The 20,805-nt window shown below is 45.3% G+C and overlaps 1 protein-coding gene and 1 non-coding gene across 4 annotated transcripts in view; both read right to left on the minus strand.

Annotated features, from left to right (window-relative positions):
- Positions 1-15,793, minus strand: part of MORF4L1 (mortality factor 4 like 1) — a 43,958-nt gene extending 28,165 nt beyond the window's left edge. For 2 of the 3 annotated variants that reach the window (XM_038419352.2, XM_038419351.2), the window contains exons 1-2: positions 15,655-15,767; positions 6,209-6,255 (exon numbers count right to left, since the gene is read on the minus strand). In XM_038419352.2, the coding sequence (XP_038275280.1) occupies positions 6,209-6,255; positions 15,655-15,694 (87 nt within the window). In that variant the 5' untranslated portion in view covers positions 15,695-15,767. Of the gene's footprint in view, positions 1-6,208; positions 6,256-15,654 lie in introns of all 3 variants that reach the window. The other variant, XM_038419353.1, reaches the window with a different exon arrangement.
- Positions 15,794-16,196: 403 nt separating this feature from the next.
- TRNAK-CUU lies at positions 16,197-16,269 on the minus strand. Its single transcript has one exon. It is a non-coding gene; the product is annotated as a tRNA-Lys (tRNA).
- Positions 16,270-20,805: the final 4,536 nt, after the last annotated feature.

Raw genomic sequence — 20,805 nt, forward strand, 5'->3', positions numbered from 1 at the left:
ATACTAGACTAAGGTAACCTAAGAGAAAGGTTCAAAGCCCTGAATATCTGATCAAGGTGAAGATAAACTGTTATTGTTACACACTTTAGCTAAATTAGAGTATACAATAAGAATAAAACATAGGTAATGAGTATAAAGAGTAAAACAAAATAAATTCCTCCACCAGACTACAATACTATTTGTAGATTCATAGAATAAGGCTAGAAAGGGCCATTAGAGCATCAATTCTGACCTCCTGTGTATCACTGGCCATTACATTTCACTCACTTACTCCTGTATTAAACCCAGTAACTTGTGTTTAGCTAAAGTATATCCTTCTAGAAAGGCATCCAGTCTTGATTTGAAGAGAAGAGAGAGAGAGAATCCACCACTTCCCTTGTTCCAACAGTAAATCACCATCACTGTTAAAAAATTGTCCCCTACTTCCAATTTGGATTTGCCTGGCTTCAGCTTTCAGCCATTGGTTCTGCCTTTCTCCATTATATTAGAAAGGCCTTTAGTACCCAGTGTTTCCTCCCCATGAAGGTACTGATGCACTAATCAAATGCTCTCAATCTTTTTTGATAAGCTAAACAGAATAAGCTCTTTAAATCTCTCACCAAGGCATATTCTCGAATCACTTTGGTGGTTCTTTTCTACTCCTTCTCTCCAATTTGTCAACATCCTTTAAAAATGCTGACACGAACTATTCTAGTATAAGCCTCACCAATAGAGTATACAGAGGTAAAAATCACCTCCTTACTCCACATTCCAAGTACCTCATTATCCCTGTGTCGTATCACATCACATTAGGTTAGTGTTGAATTGCTTGGTCACTAGGATCCCTAAATTCTTTTCAGAGACACTGCTTTCCAGGATACTATTCCCCCATTTCATAGAATCATAGAATCATAGAATATCAGGGTTGGAAGGGACCCCAGAAGGTCATCTAGTCCAACCCCCTGCTCAAAGCAGGACCAAGTCCCAGTTAAATCATCCCAGCCAGGGCTTTGTCAAGCCTGACCTTAAAAACCTCTAAGGAAGGACATTTGACTGGTATGGCCTGCAATCCTTGCTCCTAAACATGACCTTGCATTTGGCTGTGTTAAAAACACATTCTTTGAATGGGTTCAGGTTACCAAGAGATCCTGAACACTCTGTACAACTGCCGTCTTCATCATTTACCACTCCACCAATCGTTAGCTACATCTAGACTGAGAGCGATTCTCCTGGTCCCACACACACACACACACACACACACACACACTTTCCCTAGCTCTGATTTACCTACTGAGAGTATTACTAACAGTGTAGCCGCAGCACCATGGTGACACAGCATAGCTGTGCCGAGTACGCAACCAGGAGTTTCAGGCAGGTTTGTACTTGGCACAGCTAAGTTATGTCTCTGTGGCTACACTCAAGGAGGGCTAGCGAGACCACAAGTGCACAACCAAGAGAATCACACCCCTACCTCACAGGGCAGCGGTAGATTTTGTGTCATCTACAGATTTCATCAGCAGTGATTTTATGTTTACTTCCAGATCATTGATGAAAAAGAGATTAAATAGTGTTGGACCTAGTATCAGTCCCTGCAGAACCCATTTAAAACACCTCCATTTGATAATTCCCCAGTGACAACTACTTCGAGAGTTGTCATTTAGCCAGTTGTTAATCCATTTAACATGTGCTCTATTGGTATTTTATAGTGCTTAATTTTTTTTTTTTTAATCAAAGTGTTGCGTGGTACTAAGCCAAATGCCTTACAAAGGCAAAGTATATTACATCTGCAGAGTTATCTTTATCAACCAAACCTGTGATCTTCTCTAAGAACGAAATCAGGTTTATTTAACAAGACTGTTTTCCATGAAGCCTCGTTGACTGGCATAATATTCCTAGCATTCAATGCTGTATTAACTGAATTGCATTTTGTCCAGGATTGATGACAGGCTAACCAGCCTATAGCTACCCAGGTCTACCAGCTTGCTCTTTTTTGCATATTGGTACAACACTAACTCTCCTAGAATTTTCCTAGTATTCCAAAATTTATTAAAAATTATAATCAGTGGCCCAGAGATCTCCTCAGCCAACTCTTTTTGGACTCTTGAGTGCAAGTTATCCACACCTGCTGATTTAAAAAACAATCATTCTTCCCTAAAAGTTTACAAACCATCTAAGTGAAGAACACAGATTAGAATGAAAAAGGCAAGTGAGGTTCAAGTCAATCAGAAGGGCAAATTTTGTGGACCCCAGTATTTTCCTTACCAATTGCTCCTTTTATGAAAACAGACTGCATTAGTCTCAATTATGGAGAAAAATCATTCCTTCTACACTCCCAGCTGTCTTATATAGGGAGATGGAAGAGCACAGAAGGATAAAATAGTAGACCAAAGGAACCGGGGGAGGAGAGGAGAGGAAAGGAAATCAAGGACACCACATACCATAGGATACACAAATTCTCACTTAAAGATGCAACTTCTCTGTAACAATAAGGCAGCACAAAGGGGTAAGATACTGGTTCTAAGTGGGCAGCAGGAATTACTGTGGCAGACAGTTTTTGCACCATCCACTCACTCCCACCTAGCGGATGTATTGCGCAGCATGGGAGAGAAGAAAAGAGATAATACTCTGGTGAGTGTGTGATGCACAAGAGATCACACAACAATGGCATAAGATGGAGCAGCCTACAAGCTGCTCCAACTCACAGAGCAGTCTGGACTGGTGGCAGCAGAGACTGGCCCTCATAACTAGGAAGCCATAATGATTTCCCCGGCCATCACCTCCCCTCTCCTGCGTCAGGAAGAGCTCAGATAGAGGAGGCAATCTGGACCCAGGTGCACACATTCAAAATGAGCCCATCTTCAAGTGCCAGGAGAAGGGAAGGAACAGACTAAATAAAATGCAACAGATTGCTATTAGAACAAACTTACTGCTTTAAGTTTTGCATCCATTGCATTATGTTAGTCTGTCAGCCCAATATTGAAAGAAAAAGATTTAGTGTCTTAGCTGAAAGAGATACACTCTAAACAACAAACTAAAGTCTCACTGAGAGAGAGGTACTATTTAAAATGTTTACTACATTACAATGATCACTTCTAGATGGCATAAAGAAAATTTGGGACATTTGTAAATAGTCTCCCTTTACCTACTCCATTCCAATCAAGTCCTCCCTATAGTAATTTTTTTTTCCAATTAGCCTTTACAGATACTAAAAACTATTAAATTAAAGCATCAGTTTTCCTGGTAGATCTAAGCATAAACTAAATATCTCAAGAAAACTTCTACAAAATTCCCCAGCCAACATGCCTACAGTTCCTTCTTGGTTCAAGAGGAAAACAGAGTTCTAGCCAGTATCAAATAGATCAGGGACAGAACTTTTAAATATTCAGATACTGCACAATGGCATCAGGTGAAGAGACAAACCAAATGATTTAAAAATAATAATAATAAATAAATGTAGCAAACTCAGACTTGCATATGAAGCATGTACATGTTCTTTTAGTAACAAAGCCTAACGCTTAGTTCCTGAGATTAACACATTCTCACTTCAATTTTTAGGAGGACACTATCAATCAAGTTTGTTTTAAATTTAATCCCGCATCTATAGCCATCTCTCAGAGTGTTGAGAAATAAAATTGGTCCCAGTTCCAATTTTGTCTTGTCTGATGAACACGGACTTTGTTCAGTATCTGCATTCCTAACGAAGTTCAAATTAGCGTAATAGTCATGCATCAGCATTAGGACCCAATCTCGTGATGTGTTAATGCCTCCCACTGAGCGATAAGCACCTCAGCTCTCATTAAGGTCAACAGAAAGAGTTGGTATACCAGGATAGCTCTTTAGGATCACGGCCTGTAAAGCCATGCCACGCCAGCGCTAAACTACTATGGCATTGCAAATGGTTGAACCTATAATGACTGGGTTTAGAAATTCACCCTAATTGTGAGCTCGGCTGTGGGAAAGTGGATAAATGTTTACAAAAAGTGTTCTAGTCACACAGAACGATAAACATTGATGGGAAAAGGTGCAAAAGGGAGATAGACTGAATTAGTCCAATCAAGGCAGCCTCCTGATTGAACTCCAGGACTGTGTTAAGCTCATGACTGGTAAACAAGAAAAGCGTGGGACCTAAAACTGGTGTCTGAAAATAGGCCTGTTTGGGGACAAAATAATGAAGGGATGAGTTATTCCACCCACCACTCTCTTCTGGGGCCCTTAAAAAAAAACCCAGAGTTTTGGGGATAATTTGAGGATGAGTAACAACTGCTGACTGAAAGAAGGGAAGGAGCAAGCATCACCATTGTGGCTGCTACTCCCACATGCTTCTGGGGCCCTGGAATCCACTGAGACACTGTTGTGCGTTCAGCATCCTGATGGCATCCTAACCAGCCCAGGCCAAGAGAGGGACCCAGATGACATTGCCACCTCCACTGGCTCCAAGTGAATCTCAACCACCACGAAGTGCGTCAGACTTCTTCTTTCCCCATCTTATTCCTTCTCTTTCCTATCCCTCTTCTTCTGCCTTCTGTTCAATAAGAGAGTCTTGTTAGCCAGCAAAGACAGCATCTTTTTCAACACTACTGTGAGCCTGTGACCAAAAGACAGTAAATGCAGTGCCTGTACCAACCCATGCTGGTACAAACCTGCTAGGTCACAAGAGTGGCTGATAAAACCCATATACTCTGTCTGTTTTGCCAGCAATGAGGTTGAAAGTGAGATCAGGCACCAGAGAGAAGCTGCATGTTCTCTCTTGTGTGTTCTCCTCATCTTCTAAGAAGCAGGATCAGACTTTAAACAACCACCATCTCAGCTCCAGCCCCTCTCAACTAACGTCTTCTCTTCCCCCCCCCACAAAAGGACAATTATTAGCATCTTTAACTCCATCTAGGACTGTCAAACAAGAGCAGTTTTCCTTCTAAAGGGAAAAGGAGCAATGGATGTTCAAAAGAAAGCCTTACTTAAGACTTTACAGAAAAAGAAGGAAAAATAATAAAAACATTTGAAATGCATCTTCAATAAAAGATAAAGGATTTTTAATGGTGTTTGCATCATGGTACTAAGCAGGCTGAGGTCTCTGTAAACCAAATCCCAAACTTTGTTTAACCCTGCTTAATGTTGGACAGGGACAGGATCATATTAACACTTTTGGCTCTTCAGGCCCATTGATTCCATCTCAATATAACAGACTCGTCCACATGCCATTACTACTTCTGCAGGAACTATTTTAGTGCATTTGACATGGTTCCTGAATCCTATCTGAACAGAATGCATAAGACTGACTACTTCTGTAGATCTTGTACATATTGAGGAGAATTGGTTACTCACCCATATCCACCCCTAAAAAAAGGGTAGAAAACATTTGGAATTGGAGTAATCTCACTGCATAAAACATGTTGTAGTCCTGCTCTGCCTTAGAGTATCCTTTTAAAGCCTCTCCCACCACACCTCATTTTGTCCTAGTACAAGACAGAGCTTTTTTGGTTTTATCGTTATTCATTCTCCCTTGGCGCAATTAGTATCATTTTGTCCCTACCTACACAGAATTACAAGCAACCTTAAAGCCTAGAAAATATTTTTTAGAAACTAATCTGACTAGAAATATGGTACGGGCATAGAGGGAGCTTCAGTGACCCGAGACAATTTAATCTTTTCAGTTGTTAGATAAAATACTGAAGTATTAAGAGATGACATTCATGATGAATGGGAGGCCAAACTGGAAGCCAAACCAACTTTCAATTCCTTATTTTGTAATATATGAATACATACACATGCTCCTTAGAATCCGAGAGCATATTTAGAAATAGCAGAATTCTAATAGGAGTCTACATGATATATATTCCATTTCACATTTGGTGAAATCTTTTCATGTTATTATACACATGCCTCGGTCCATTACCAGTATCAGTAATACTGCTTCAAATTCCCCACTTACTACCTCCATTACACCTTTATCTTGCAAGTTTTTAATTTGCATATTCATATCCAACAAATGTATGTGCTTTACAGTTTGTAAAACTGCAGGGTTTTTTTTGTTTGTTTGTTTGCTTTTTTACAAAAAGTAAAGTAATGTAATATTTTCTTTTCATCGGTTCTCTCCTCAGTTTAGTTTGAATTTTTGACTCAATCCAATCTAGCGCTTAGCCAATAGGCTACTTAATCCATTCAATGTTTGTGTTCTTTATGTCAATGTTATTTTTTGCTGTCATCTGCAAAAATGAAAATCCAGACATACCTTTGCTTCATAAAGGAGAGGTCCATGAAAACACAGCACTCGTTCACCTGGAAAAGTTTGCAAATAGCCATCTGATTAGTCATATTGATGAACAATACTGCATACGAAGACATGCATTTTACAAAAGAACACAGGAAACCAAACGCCATTAAGAGTGCTGTGCCAAGAGACTGTCCAGTGGCAGCATATTACCTACACACTGTCAAGCTAGAAAGCAATCCAAAGAAGGTCATAACTTCAAAAAGCACCTGCTTATAAAATGGAAGATGAGCGGAGGGTTAGCTCAAGGCTCTCTGCACCATCAAGCCCCACGTTGGGGATATGCAAACGGGTTGCCTGCTGAGCAGCCTCACAGGGGTGCCTGTGTATCCCCTGTGCTCTGAAAGAAGGACTTCTGTGCAACCCCTGCACAGGCTGGCACACTGTACGGAATATCTTGGGCTGCCCCAGATATCAGCTGATGCAGATACATAATGGATGCAAATGGCACAGAGCCCTCTCTCTATTCCAGCCTACAGCCTGGGGCAACAGCTGTGAGGGAGTGGCACAGCAGCCCTATACCCAGGTTCTGAGCTGGATTTTACCTGCCTACCCTCTCTGATTCTAACTGGATAGAGTTCTAATACGCTGGCTTTACAGGAGTGGACTGAATTTCAACCTGAATGTACAAACATTAAATAGCACAGCAGAAACAGGTCAGTCTTGTTGCAACAGAGTTAGATTCTTTTAGAGGGCTCGGTTTCATTTTGTTTTGAGAAAGGAAACATGATTCTCTCTTCAAGCCAATCTACTGTCTCATTTTAAAAATTATGGTGCAAAAGAAGCCTAATATTTAAAATAAGAGTTTTCCTTTTCCTGGAGGAAACTCAGCACCTGACACTTCTATTGCAAAAAACAAACTAAAGAAAACTAGATATGATATCTAGTTCTCCCCCTCTCCAAAGGAGCCCAAAAAAAAAAAAAAGTATAGCTGAACGAGGGCACGGGGGGAGGGGGCGAGAAGAGGCCATTTCACTTTTGAACAGATTGTTTTTACAATCAGGATTTCAGCTGCTATTTAAGACCCCTATTGTGCAGTTATTTACAAAGTGGAAGTCTAATTTACTTAACATAAGATCTCAGAGGGCAGATGTTTCCTCCTGTACTGTACTCCCTTGTAATAAAAGGTCACACCCTTCACATTGGTGACCAGTTCTGCATACCAAAATAATTAAGCTGAACCAATAACTTACAGGGTTACAGTCCACTATTGAGTGCCCAACATTCCCTTCCTTTTGCAAGGCGGCCATTTCTAGCTTTGTTTGCCATTCCTTATTCTATGCCTACAGAGTAAGCAGAGTTTTAATAATCCTTTAACTACATCATATATTTAGTGATCAATTTACTAAACCACTTTTCCAATTAATACTTTATTCCCAGATTCAATATAGTGGTACAATAAAATAGATTTGGAGAGTTCACTGTAAATGCTGATCAGCGGGATTTCATGCTCACAATGGGTCAGAAAAGAGTTTGTACAGAAACTGTTTTAAGAAAAAAATCCGTATGAAAGTGGCTTGCCAAGACTGGTTTGACATTTTTAGACACCAGTTTAAAAATATTTTGCACAAAGTACCCACTTAGAAGTCTCTTGTGTATTTTTATTAAAGTGTGTTTTCCATTATAAATATTTAATCTTAAAACCAGTTACTCAACATGCAAAACAGCTATTTAAAAATTATGACTACACTATTTCACCTCTATTTTGCACTGTTTGTTAACACTACTGGAAAACAAGCCTTGTTTACTTGCTCTTAAAAATGAAGATTTTGCCTATGTTTAAGAGTTAGGCTCTTTACATAAATAAAGACCAAGAATATTTTGTAGCACTATTGCTGCAAGACACCCAGGACTGAGAAATCAGAAGTATTGACGAACCTTATGCCCCACAACCACACTTCACACTCACACATTAGTAAGAAATTTACCATAGTCTTCCCTAACATTAACTTAGATCAAAATAATTCCAAATCATATCTATACAGTACACACACACACAAGGTGCACTAAAGTGAGACAAAAAGAAAAGGAGTACTTGTGGCACCTTAGAGACTAACAAATTTATTTGAGCATAAGCTTTCATGAGCTACAGCTCACTTCATCGGATGCACTTGGTGGAAAATACCGTGGGGAGATTTACACACACACACACACACACACACACAGAGAACATGAAACAATGGGTTTTATCATACACACTGTAAGGAGAGTGATCACTTAAGATGAGCCGTCACCAGCAGCGGGGGGGGGGGGGAACCTTTCATGGTGACAAGCAAGGTAGGCTATTTCCAGCAGTTAACAAGGACATCTGAGGAACAGTGGGGGGTGGGGTGGGGTGGAGAAATAACATGGGGAAATAGTTTTACTCTGTGTAATGACTCATCCATTCCCAGTCTCTATTCAAGCCTAAGTTAATTGTATCCAGTTTGCAAATTAATTCCAATTCAGCAGTCTCTCGTTGGAGTCTGTTTTTGAAGCTTTTTTGTTGAAGGATAGCCACTCTTAGGTCTGTGATCGAGTGACCAGAGAGATTGAAGTGTTCTCCAACTGGTTTTTGAATGTTATAATTCTTGACGTCTGATTTGTGTCCATTCATTCTTTTACGTAGAGACTGTCCAGTTTGGCCAATGTACATGGCAGAGGGGCATTGCTGGCACATGATGGCATATATCACATTGGTAGATGCGCAGGTGAACGAGCCTCTGATAGTGTGGCTGATGTGATTAGGCCCTATGATGGTGTCCCCTGAATAGATATGTGGATAGAGTTGGCAACGGGCTTTGTTGCAAGGATAGGTTCCTGGGTTAGTGGTTCTGTTGTGTGGTTGCTGGTGAGTATTTGCTTCAGGTTGGGGGGCTGTCTGTAAGCAAGGACTGGCCTGTCTCCAGAGATTTGTGAGAGTGATGGGTCGTCCTTCAGGATAGGTTGTAGATCCTTGATGATGCGTTGGATATACTCTTAACCCAGCAGAAGAATCTGTCCTATCTCGGGGCCTCTCCTTTTGCCCCTCCACCCCCACGAACATGATACAGTTCTGTGGTGACCTAGAATCCTATTTTCGACATCTCCGACTCAAGGAAAATTTCCAACACACCTCTGACCAATATAAACCTACAGAGACCTTCCTACCAACACTACAAAAAGAAGGATTCTAGGTGGACTCCTCCTGAAGGTCAGTGAGACACCGCCTTTATTTATTCAGTTCTCATTAAAAAAACAAAAACAAAAAAACAAACTCATTTTTGAATGGAACCGTTTTTTGGCCAGGCATGCTTTATCAACATTCTTGAATGCGAAACTATGCCAAGTGGTTTTGTTGCTTAGTAATGCTGCTCCTAGTTTCCAAGCTAGAGCTGGTCAGTCCATGGTGCTGTCCCGAGCCTGCAAGTTCTTCTGCCCACATGGCACAATCTTGGCTTCCAATGGGCTCCAGATAAGCCCTGCCCCCCCCCCCAAAAACACACAAAAAACCACACCTTGCAGGACTGGGGCTTAAATGTTTAATGCTGCATTAATTTCACATGTGGAAGGTCTCATGTAGTCCATGGGATTCTAATATATACATTAACGACCTGATCCAACACCAAGTGAAGTCTTTCCATTGACTTCAATGGGGTTTCAATAAATTGCCAATTGCTGGATCAAGATCCAGAATGGACAAAATATAATGCAAAAGACAACTTTGCAAGTCAAGTCTGTTTTTTAAAAATAAGTAAATACATACTACTAAATCCAGGGGAAATTTTTTAAAGATCACTTGGTGTCAGCTTTTCTAAAGCTAAAATAAAAATCGTTTTCAGAGTAGCAGCCGTGTTAGTCTCTATTCGCAAAAAGAAAAGGAGTACTTGTGGCACCTTAGAGACCAACACATTTATTTGCGCATAAGCTTCCGTGAGCTACAGCTCACTTCATATTATACACTAAACCAGAAATTCACATCAGCACTTATGATACTTCTCTTTCCTATATGAATACATCTTAATCTGTGCATTTAAAAAACCCACCAATCTTTCAAATTGCATAATTAAATATCAAGAAAATCTCATTTTCTTAAGTTGTAGTGAATCCATTCTCGCCATCCCCACCTAAACATTCCCACTAGGATTCCTTCTACAGATAAACTAGAGCAGGGGTTCTCTAACCTCATTGCACCACGACCGCCTTCTGACAACAAAAATTACTACACAAACCCAGGAAGGAGGACCAAACCCTGAGCCCACCCAAGCCACACAGGGGACCAAAGGGATTTTAGCCTTGGGCAGGTGTCCTGTAACCTGAGCCTTGGGCTTCAGCCCTGGGCCCCAGCAAGTGTAAGCCAGCCTTGGTGACCCCATTAAAATGGGGTTTGAGAACCACTGAACTAGATAAAGGATATATTTGAGTAAGCCACCAACCTTAAAAGGGACACTCAATGCAAAAAAGCATACCTAGTAAACTGGTAATACACCTATTTATCAATTCCTTAGATTACAAGTGAAATTTTTTTTTAAAATCAATTGTCACTATTTATGTTCTGTTTACGAATAGGCTGTCCTCAGCACAGAATGAATATCAGTTCAGTTGATTTAATTTTAGATTCCTAGTGCTGTAACGTTTGGGGTTTAGGCACCACAGGGAAATGTTTGTTGAAGTAAATGTTTTCAATTGATTTTATTTCCTTTTGGGCTGTGAACATGTTTATTTTGATCTCACGCCTCCTAAAAATGAAGTTTTATAAAATTTAATTTGAGCCAAATTTAAGTTGATGGTGCTCTGTAACTGTGAAACCATCTCACTTCTTTCTGTGAAGTTTCACTGAAGTAGTTATATAAGGTTTTGCATGCCATCCAATTTGATTTTACATTGATTATAACACCACAGACACAATGAAATTCCTGAGGTTTTCAATTTCCATACTAGATACTGAAGTTTTCTATGGAGTATTGATGAGTGATTGAACACTTTTTTAGAGCCGAGGTGGCCAAACTGTGGCTCACGAGCCACATGCAGCTCTTCTATTGTTAAAGTGTGGCTCACAAGCCCCCCACCTTCTCTGCCTACCAGACAGGTCCTGAGCTCCCCCACTCCCACTCTCTTGCAGTGGGATGGTAGGGTAGGGGCTTCTGTCCAGCAGGGAGGCAGGGTCTTGGGGCTTCATCCCTGCAGGGCACACCTGCCAGGATTTGGGGCTTCAGCAGGAGTGGGGCTGAAGTCCCAAGCCCTGGCTCCCAGCAGGTGTGCCCCAGCTCTCAAACTTTTGAAGATTGTTGTATGCGGCTCGGACAGCCAGTAAGCTTTGCCACCCGTTTTAGAGAAATGACTATAGAGCCTGTATAATTATTCACAAAAAGAAAAGGAGTACTTGTGGCACCTTAGAGACTAACAAATTTATTTGAGCATAAGCTTTTGTGAGCTACAGCTCACTTCATCAGATGCATTCAGTGGAAAATACAGTGGGGAGATTTATATACCTAGAGAACATGAAACAATGGGTGTTACCATACACACTGTAACCAGAGTGATCACTTATGGAATTCCACCATGATTTCAACAGTTTCCATTCCACTATCAACCTCAGCCTGGACCAATCCACACAAGAGATCCACTTCCTGGACACTACAGTGCTAATAAGCGATGGTCACATAAACACCACACTATACCAGAAACCTACTGACCGCTATTCCTACCTACATGCTTCCAGCTTTTATCCGGACCACAACACATGATCCATTGACTACAGCCAAGCTCTACGACATAACCGCATTTGCTCCAACCCCTCAGACAGAGACAAACACCTACAAGGTCTCTATCAAGCGTTCTTACAACTACAATACCCACCTGCTGAAGTGAAGAAACAGATTGACAGAGCCAGAAGGCTACCCAGAAGTCACCTACTACAGGACAGGCCCAACAAAGAAAATAACAGAACGCCACTAGCCATCACCTTCAGCTCCCAACTAAAACCTCTCCATCGCATCAAGGATCTACAACCTATCCTGAAGGACGACCCATCACTCACAGATCTTGGGAGACAGGCCAGTCCTTGCTTACAGACAGCCCCCCAACCTGAAGCAAATACTCACCAACAGAACCATTAACCCAGGAACCTATCCTTGCAACTAAGCCCGTTGCCAACTCCGTCCACATATCTATTCAGGGGACACCATCATAGGGCCTAATCACATCAGCCACATTATCAGAGGCTGCACATCTACCAACGTGATATATGCCATCATGTGCCAGCAATGCCCCTCTGCCATGTACATTGGTCAAACTGGACAGTCTCTACGTAAAAGAATAAATGGACACAAATCAGACTTCTAGAACTATAACATTCAAAAATAAGTCAGAGAACACTTCAGTCTCTCTGGTCACTCGATTACAGATCTAAAAACGGCAATTCTTCAACAAAAAAGCTTCAAAAACAGACTCCAATGAGAGACTGCTGAATTGGAATTAATTTGCAAACTGGTAACAATTAACTTAGGCTTGAATAGAGAGTGGGAGTGGATGGGTCATTACACAAAGTAAAACTATTTCCCCATGTTTATCTTCCCCACCCCCCACTGTTCCTCAGCCGTTCTTGTCAACTGCTGAAAATGGCCCACCTTGATCATCACTACAAAGGTTCCCCCCCTCCACCCCGCTCTCCTGCTGGTAATAGGTCACCGTAAGTGATCACTCTCATTACAGTGTGTATGGCAACACTCATTGTTTCATGTTTTCTATGTATATAAATCTCCCCACTGTATTTTCTACTGAATGTATCCAATGAAGTGAGCTGTAGCTCACGAAAGCTTATGCTCAAATAAATTTGTTAGTCTCTAAGGTGCCACAAGTCCTTTTCTTTTAGCGAATACAGACTAACATGGCTGCTACTCTGAAATCTATACCCCTACAGTTGTCATTTGTCAGTTCTAAAACCACCACCTATTTTTAAACCAGATTTTATGGAGTAAGTTGAATCTTTCATGGAAATGTGTGTCATGTTTCAGCCCGATGAGAATTAAGGCCTGCTCTACACTACAGAGATAAGCTGTCATGCATTGAGCTATGTTGACCTAACTACGTAAGCGTCTACACTAAAATTTCCCTCCCAACGTAACTGTCCTGCTGCGCCGACTTAACTCCACCTCCATGAGAGGCATAGAGCCAATGTTGATGTAGTTATGTTAATGCAGTGTCAGTGTAGACACTGTGTTGCTTATATTGACTATTACTGGCTTTCAGAAGCTGTCACACAATGCCCCACACTGACGGTACAATCAGTACAAGCACTCCTAGCGAGGCTGCGCACCACTGACAGAAGGAGCAAAGCGTAGACACACACAAGCGATGCAATTACTGCAGCGGCTGCACACCGACATAAGTTAGGTTGACTTAATTTTGTAGTGTAGTCATGCCCTAAATATTAAATTAAACTGGGGGTCTGTTATGAATAGAGGTGACCGTAGCTATAGCAGTGTTGCAAGTCACCACAATAATCAGCATACGATATTTTACAATATCCTTAAGCCATACTTAAAAAGACCATGTCATAAGGCAAGATTCAAGATCCCTAACTGGGCTCTCTTATAAAGATATTTTAAATAACAAAGTAAACATACTTCTCAACCTCAAGAAGGGAAAATCTTGACAGTCCTACTAAAAAAATATCTTTCAATGGTTTAAATGCCCACCGATGTCCATGGGAGTGCTTTGATACACACCTACGAGAAAAACAAAAATCAAGCATATTTTGAGTAAAGGAAAAGCCAGAGTCTCACAGGTGCGCTGAGAGTGTTGAGAAGTATGAAAAAACCAAACAGCCATTTCCTAACCCTTTCTCTGACCCAGGGAGCATTAACATCCTAAAGATCCTCCGTGTCCTCAGGTACCATAACATAATGGAGCCCAAATCCTGACTAGCTAAAGGCCTCATTGGAGGATTGCCAAGGAGCTGCAAGCTCTCTGTAAAATCGAGTACACATACTGCAGCTACCTCTCGTTTTACTACAAAGGGGTAGCTGGAGGAGACTGCTTCCAGCAGGAAACCGCAAGGCCACTCAGATTCATCATCACCTGCCAGGATGGGTCATCTCCATGGGTTATAACTGGCCTTGGAGGCTGCATTTCAGCCCCACAGTCCACAAATCACTAGTTTCAGATACACAGTGCATACAAGTGGTACAAAGCACAGAGAGATAGGGTGGCTTCCCCTACAACAACTGCAGCATTTGGTTGGTTGATGGGTTTTGTTTTGTTTTTTTACGAGAACCATCATTTCCTTTTAACTCCCCCCCACCCCCGCAGAATTAGAAAAAATAAACTGCAGCCGGAAGATTAAAAAGGGCCTTCTCCAGCCCAGACACGCCCCACAGCTTTGTCCAAACCATGGGCTGGCCACAGGATCAGCTCTGCTTGCCTCCCCACCCCCCAGACACCCCTACGCCCATAGCCCAGCCAGACCCCCCCGCATCCCTCAGCCCCACACAGCCCACCCATAGCCCAGCCAGCCTCCCCCTCCACCTGCATCCCTCAGCCCCACACAGCCCACCCATCCCCCATAGCCCAGCCAGACCCCCCGCATCCCTCAGCCCCACACAGCCCACCCATAACCCAGCCAGCCCCCCCCGCATCCCTCAGCCCCACACAGCCCACCCATCCCCCATAGCCCAGCCAGACCCCCCAAATCCCCCAGCCCCACACAGCCCACCCATCCCCCATAGCCCAGCCCGCATCCCTCAGCCCCACACAGCCCACCCATAACCCAGCCAGCCCCCCCCCGCATCCCTCAGCCCCACACAGCCCACCCATCCCCCATAGCCCAGCCAGACCCCCCAAATCCCCCAGCCCCACACAGCCCACCCATCCCCCATAGCCCAGCCCGCATCCCTCAGCCCCACACAGCCCACCCATAACCCAGCCAGCCCCCCCCCGCATCCCTCAGCCCCACACAGCCCACCCATCCCCCATAGCCCAGCCAGACCCCCCAAATCCCCCAGCCCCACACAGCCCACCCATCCCCCATAGCCCAGCCAGCGCCCCGCGCATCCCTCAGCCCCACACAGCCCACCCATAACCCAGCCAGCCCCCCCCCGCATCCCTCAGCCCCACACAGCCCACCCATCCCCCATAGCCCAGCCAGACCCCCAAATCCCCCAGCCCCACACAGCCCACCCATCCCCCATAGCCCAGCCCGCATCCCTCAGCCCCACACAGCCCACCCATCCCCCATAGCCCAGCCAGACCCCCCCCAAATCCCCCAGCCCCACACAGCCCACCCATCCCCCATAACCCAGCCAGCCCCATAACCCAGCCCAGCCGGCCTCCCGCTGTACCCCCCAGCGCACACAGGTCTCCGGGCCTCCCCCCGGCCGGGCCTGCACCCCACCCCACCCCACCCCGCCCCGCCCCCCCAGGGAGCCGTGGCCCCGGCCCGCACTCACCCTCCTGGAATTTGGGCTTGGGGTCCTGCTTGGGCGCCATTTATAAGCGACTCTCCCTCCTCCCCACCCCGCCCCTCCCAACGGGGCCTCGCCAGCTCCGCCGCATTATAGCGGCCAGCCCCGCGCATGCGCGCCGCCGCCGCCGCCCGCGGCATGCTGGGATTCGTAGTCCTGTGTGGGAGCCGCTGTTGCGGGGGGGCCCATCGCGGGCATTGCAGAGCCAGTGACGCCCCGGGCCGGGACCCCATCGCCAGCTGTCCCCCGTGGCCAGCCCCCGGCCGGGGCGGTATGGGCTGCCCTGCTCCAGGGAGGCGAGCATGGGGCTGGCATTGCTCCGGCTCCTGGCTGGCAGCTGCCCTTACGCCCTCTGCCCTAGGGGCCTTCGCGTGGCTGCACCAGGGTCCAACGTGCGTGCACGGTCCCTGCAGCCAGACCCGGTGCTGGGGTTGCTCCGAGCTCGCCGGGGCCGGGCCCGGGGCCCGAGCTCGCGCGGGTCACGCTGAAACCTGTCGCACGGGGTGAGAGAGGAAAAGAGACGCTCGCGCCCAACGTGGGGCTCGAACCCACGACCCTGGGATTAAGAGTCCCATGCTCTACCGACTGAGCTAGCCGGGCGCCCCGGGGCGCGCCTGCGCTTTGCGGCCCTTCGCCTCCGGCCGCTGGCGGGGCGGCGGGTCTGGAGCGGGCCGGGGCAGGGTCTCCGGGCTGCAGCGCCAGGCCGGGCCCGCGTCTCTGTACCGCGGCGACTTGCTGCCTGTCGCTTCCCTGCGAATGGGTGCGAAGCCGGCGCCCTCCCGTGGCTGGCTGCGAGCGGGCGGGGCCGGGGCTCTCACGGGGTGGCGCGGCCCCCCCCCCGACAGCGCCTTTCCCACGGCCCCTGCGGGGCTGGAGTCAGGATCCTGCCCTGGCGCGGCTTCCCCCTCACCCGCCTCCTGAAACCGGAGCAGGCTGCGAGCCCCGCTCGGAGCAGCAGGATGCAAGAAACTAAGGGTCCCCTGCTCCCCCCCCGCGCCTGCTTCCGCCGCCCCCTCTGCCCGCCCCGCCCTGAAGAGTTGCCCCTTTCGGAGACGAAAGTCCCAGCCCTGCCTCAGAAACCGAAGAGCTTGGTTCAGAATCAATCGTGAGAAATTGCAAATTAGGCCCAAACTTTGTGTTCACTCTGTGTCTCCCTTTGCTCCCAAAATACATCTGTGCTTCTGCTTTTGTTATTAGTTTTACATTCATTGGATCAAAAGGAGTATTCGGATTTCTAACATGGGGTGAGCCATGATCACATTTTTCATGCATTAACCAGCACCAAGTTAGACAATAAAATGGAGGGGCCAGGGGACTTGACCATTCACAAGTACACAATTCTGTGGCTGTAAAGTCCACACCCATGGGTTAAAAGAAAAGGAGGACTTGTGGCACCTTAGAGACTAACAAATTTATTAGAGCATAAGCTTTCGTGAGCTACAGCTCACTTCATCAGTGAAATGCATCCGATGAAGTGAGCTGTAGCTCACAAAAGCTTATGCTCTAATAAAGTTGTTAGTCTCTAAGGTGCCATCTGATGAAGTGAGCTGTAGCTCACGAAAGCTTATGCTCTAATAAATTTGTTAGTCTCTAAGGTGCCACAAGTACTCCTTTTCTTTTTGCAAATACAGACTAACACGGCTGCTACTCTGAAACCCATGGGTTAGTGAGTGCAGTGTATGTGCCCACCCCTCAACTAAACACTATTGTTTAAAGGTTGCCAGACTTGCAATCCTGGGGAGGCTTTAATTTGTCAGTGCTCTCTAACATTAAGCCTCTTCTACACAGGTGTATGTTTATGTGCTTCATATTTTAAATATTTCCAATAAACACTAAAAAAAATGAAGCCAAAATGTAAATACCTTAAGAGTTGAACTATTCGGGTGTTGCTGGCTGCATGGGCCAGAGTAGTGGTAGCGGTATACTGGGTACATACCTTCCAGTGTTGCTAGATAACATCTCACTGGGAAAACTTCCTCTTCCCCCTGACCTTAGTCAGCTACTCAGCCCATTTTGAGGGACCATCTTAAATACAGAGCTAACCTGCTCCTGCTGCCCAGAGAGCCCAAGGATGACAAAATATTCAAAGACTAATGAACCTACTAAAAAAATCAGTTCCAGCAGTGAATTGAAGATACCAGCTCTTGAGGAAAGGGAGACATTTTTCTCTATCTGCCCTGTGGAATGCTGGTCTCCCTGCAGAGCTCCTCTCCCATCACCACAAAAGCCTTCACCAAGGAACTGGAACCCAGCAAGCCAAATAACTGGTGCTCTGTACCTACATTATATATAATAATATATATAATATAAATAGCTGATGCATGTAAAAGCTAAAGAGGCGTAGCAGAGCATTTGTTTTTTATTTATGTTTTAGGTCTAAGAAATCTAAGAATTTGTATTTTAATTGATTCAGACATTCCCAGCAGAACGGGTATGTTCTGAATGGCCGACAGCCAGTGCTTTTGTTTATAGCAGCGTATGTTGGTCAGCTTGTCGGACAGCCATTCCCCATCCCAACTAATCCCATACCTAGGGCCCTACCAAATTCACAGCCATGAAAAACATGGCATGGACTGTGAAATCTGGTCTTTTGTGCACAGATTTCACAGGGGAGACCAGCATTTCTCAAACGGGGGTCCTGACCCAAAAAGGGGTTGGAGGAGGTTGCAAGGTTATTTTGGGGTGGGGGGATTTGTGGTATTGCCATCCTTACTTCTGTGCTGCTACTGGAGGTAGCTCGGCCTTCATAGCTGGGTTCCTGGCCAGCAGCTGCCACTCTCCGACCACCCAGCTCTGAACGCAGCACCGCCACCAGCAGCAGTGAAGAAGTAAGGGTGGCAATACCACAACCCCCCTACAATAACCTTGCGACCCTCCAACAACTCCTTTTTGGGTCAGGATCCCTACAATTACAACACAGTGAAATTTCAGATTTAAATATCTGAAATAATGACATTTAAGATTTTTTAAATCCTATGACTGTGAAATTGACCAAAATGGGGCCATGAATTTGGTAGGGCCCTACTCATACCCTTTCACCATGCAGCGCACCTCCACGCATTAGGAGAAATCCATCCCCTGCAGAGAGCCAAGACAAGGTATAAGTGGTGCCTAGCCCTTGTTCTGGCCCTTTGCAGAGGACTGAATCTTATCTTACTGTAATTTATGATTGGATAGCCCCCAGTGGTAGGGGGCTGGGCTCAGCAACCGTGGGGCTCTCTTCCAGTTTATGTCCTATGTTCCTAACGCGCATGCTTCAGGGTTTCAGCCAACCACTGGCAGGGGTCAGGAAGGGATTTTTTTCTCCCCGAATGTATTCTGGCAGGGGCTTTTATCTTCTTCCTCTGAAGCATCAGGGATGGCCACAGCTGGAGATGGGACATTGGATGAGGAGGGCCAGGGCTCTGAGGTGGCAGCAAGCATTCTCTCTCTCAGGTGCATGTCTGGCCGGTTCTGGCTCACAGGCTCAGGGTCTAATGATCGCCACATGTGGGGTCAGGAAGGGATTTTCCTCCAGGTCAGACTGGCAATGACACTGGGGATTTTTTACCTTCCTCTGCAGCATGTGGGTGTGGGTCACTTGCCACGATTATCTGGGTGTATCTCACTGAATCATTTCCCTGTCCCTGCAGGAGCCTCAGGCACTGGTGCACCTCAGGCCCTCGTAGTTCTCAGCCTCTGGCAGATAATAGTCTAGTCTCCAGTGCTTGTAAGACTTTGGTCTCCTTTCAGTAGTTGGGCTTAGCATGTGGGTGCTGGTGTTGGTGGCCTGTGAGATAGAGGAGGTCAGACTAGATGACCTGGTAGTCCCTTCTGGCCTTGAATTCTATGATTCCAGGCTGTGAGCTACACACAGGATGCTTCAGGCAACGCTCTGCTGTGTGCACTGTGCAGGCCAGGGCAGGATTCAGCCCTGTGATTCCACAAATACAAAATAGATAAATTCAAGTTGATCTAAAACAAACAATTTGGGGAGCAGATGTTTTTAAAAAACAGCTTTTTATTGTCAGTTTAGTATTGAGCCTTCATTAAATAGCATGAGAAGCACCTTGTTATAAGAATGGTACAAGGGTCTGGCTATTTACAGGCCCTTCGTGTTTTTTGTACAAGTCAGGCATAAAGAATCACTTTAAAAATTGTTCATACTTCGCTGCACTTCTGTGATAAAACTCTCTCCATTTTCTTAGGCCAGTTACCCAGTGGAAAAGTTTATAAATAAATAATCTTTTAAAGTAAAATTCTTCTAAAAATGAAAGACTCTGGTGGAGCTGTCTGGCACCCTTATGTCAGTTTAGCTAGCAGGTAAGCTCTTTGTGGCAGGGACTATCTTTGTTCTGTTTATACAGCACCTAGCACATTGCAGCCCTGCCCCAGACTAGGGCTCCTAAGCACTGCAGTAATCCTAATAAAATAAAAATAAACAATAATGCAGTGTAAACATCTCTCTCTGATGTGGGGCTGTCATGCTTGCTTGTCATGACTTCAGCTTGCCACAGAGCAAAATAACACATACAAATAAATACGCACTTTACAATTATTCATGTTAAGACTCACAGTTAAGACAACACATTTTGTATTTGGGATGCCAGCAAAGACTTTGTACCCACTGTGCTCGCATTATACCCACAGCAGAGAAAAGATGCCATGCTGCGCTGAAGCAAATACAGCCATCCCTCCAGATGAAGGGGGAGATCCCCTGTTGGCGTCTCTCTTTGACAAGGCAGGATTATCTCGCCATGGCTCACATCTACAAGGAACTCTGTTCAGCCTGGCTCCGGAGCTGAGGAGACAAATACAGTTTTATGCGGGGCTGATGATTGTGTCACCCCACGTTATCAAAGCCCAGTTCACGGGCACCTTTTCCACATTCTTCGCTATTGTACGTGCAAATACTCCCCGGGGAGTTCATCTCGAGGGGATCTTTGTCCTTCCTGAGCGTTTGCAGTCACCCTGGTCGGCTCGCACCCCTAAGAGCAAACTGCAGTTGCCTGGAAATGCACCGCCAACCCTACTGCTAACCGACAGACCCGCATGCGATACACCGGAGCTCTGAGACCATGGGCTACATCCCCAAGAGCTGGTACTTTTCAACCCCCTTCCGTTCTTTACTCCGCCGCCGGTGCCCGGGGAAAATGC

The sequence above is a fragment of the Dermochelys coriacea genome, chromosome 10 (assembly GCF_009764565.3).
Source record: "Dermochelys coriacea isolate rDerCor1 chromosome 10, rDerCor1.pri.v4, whole genome shotgun sequence".
NCBI lineage: Eukaryota > Metazoa > Chordata > Testudines > Dermochelyidae > Dermochelys > Dermochelys coriacea.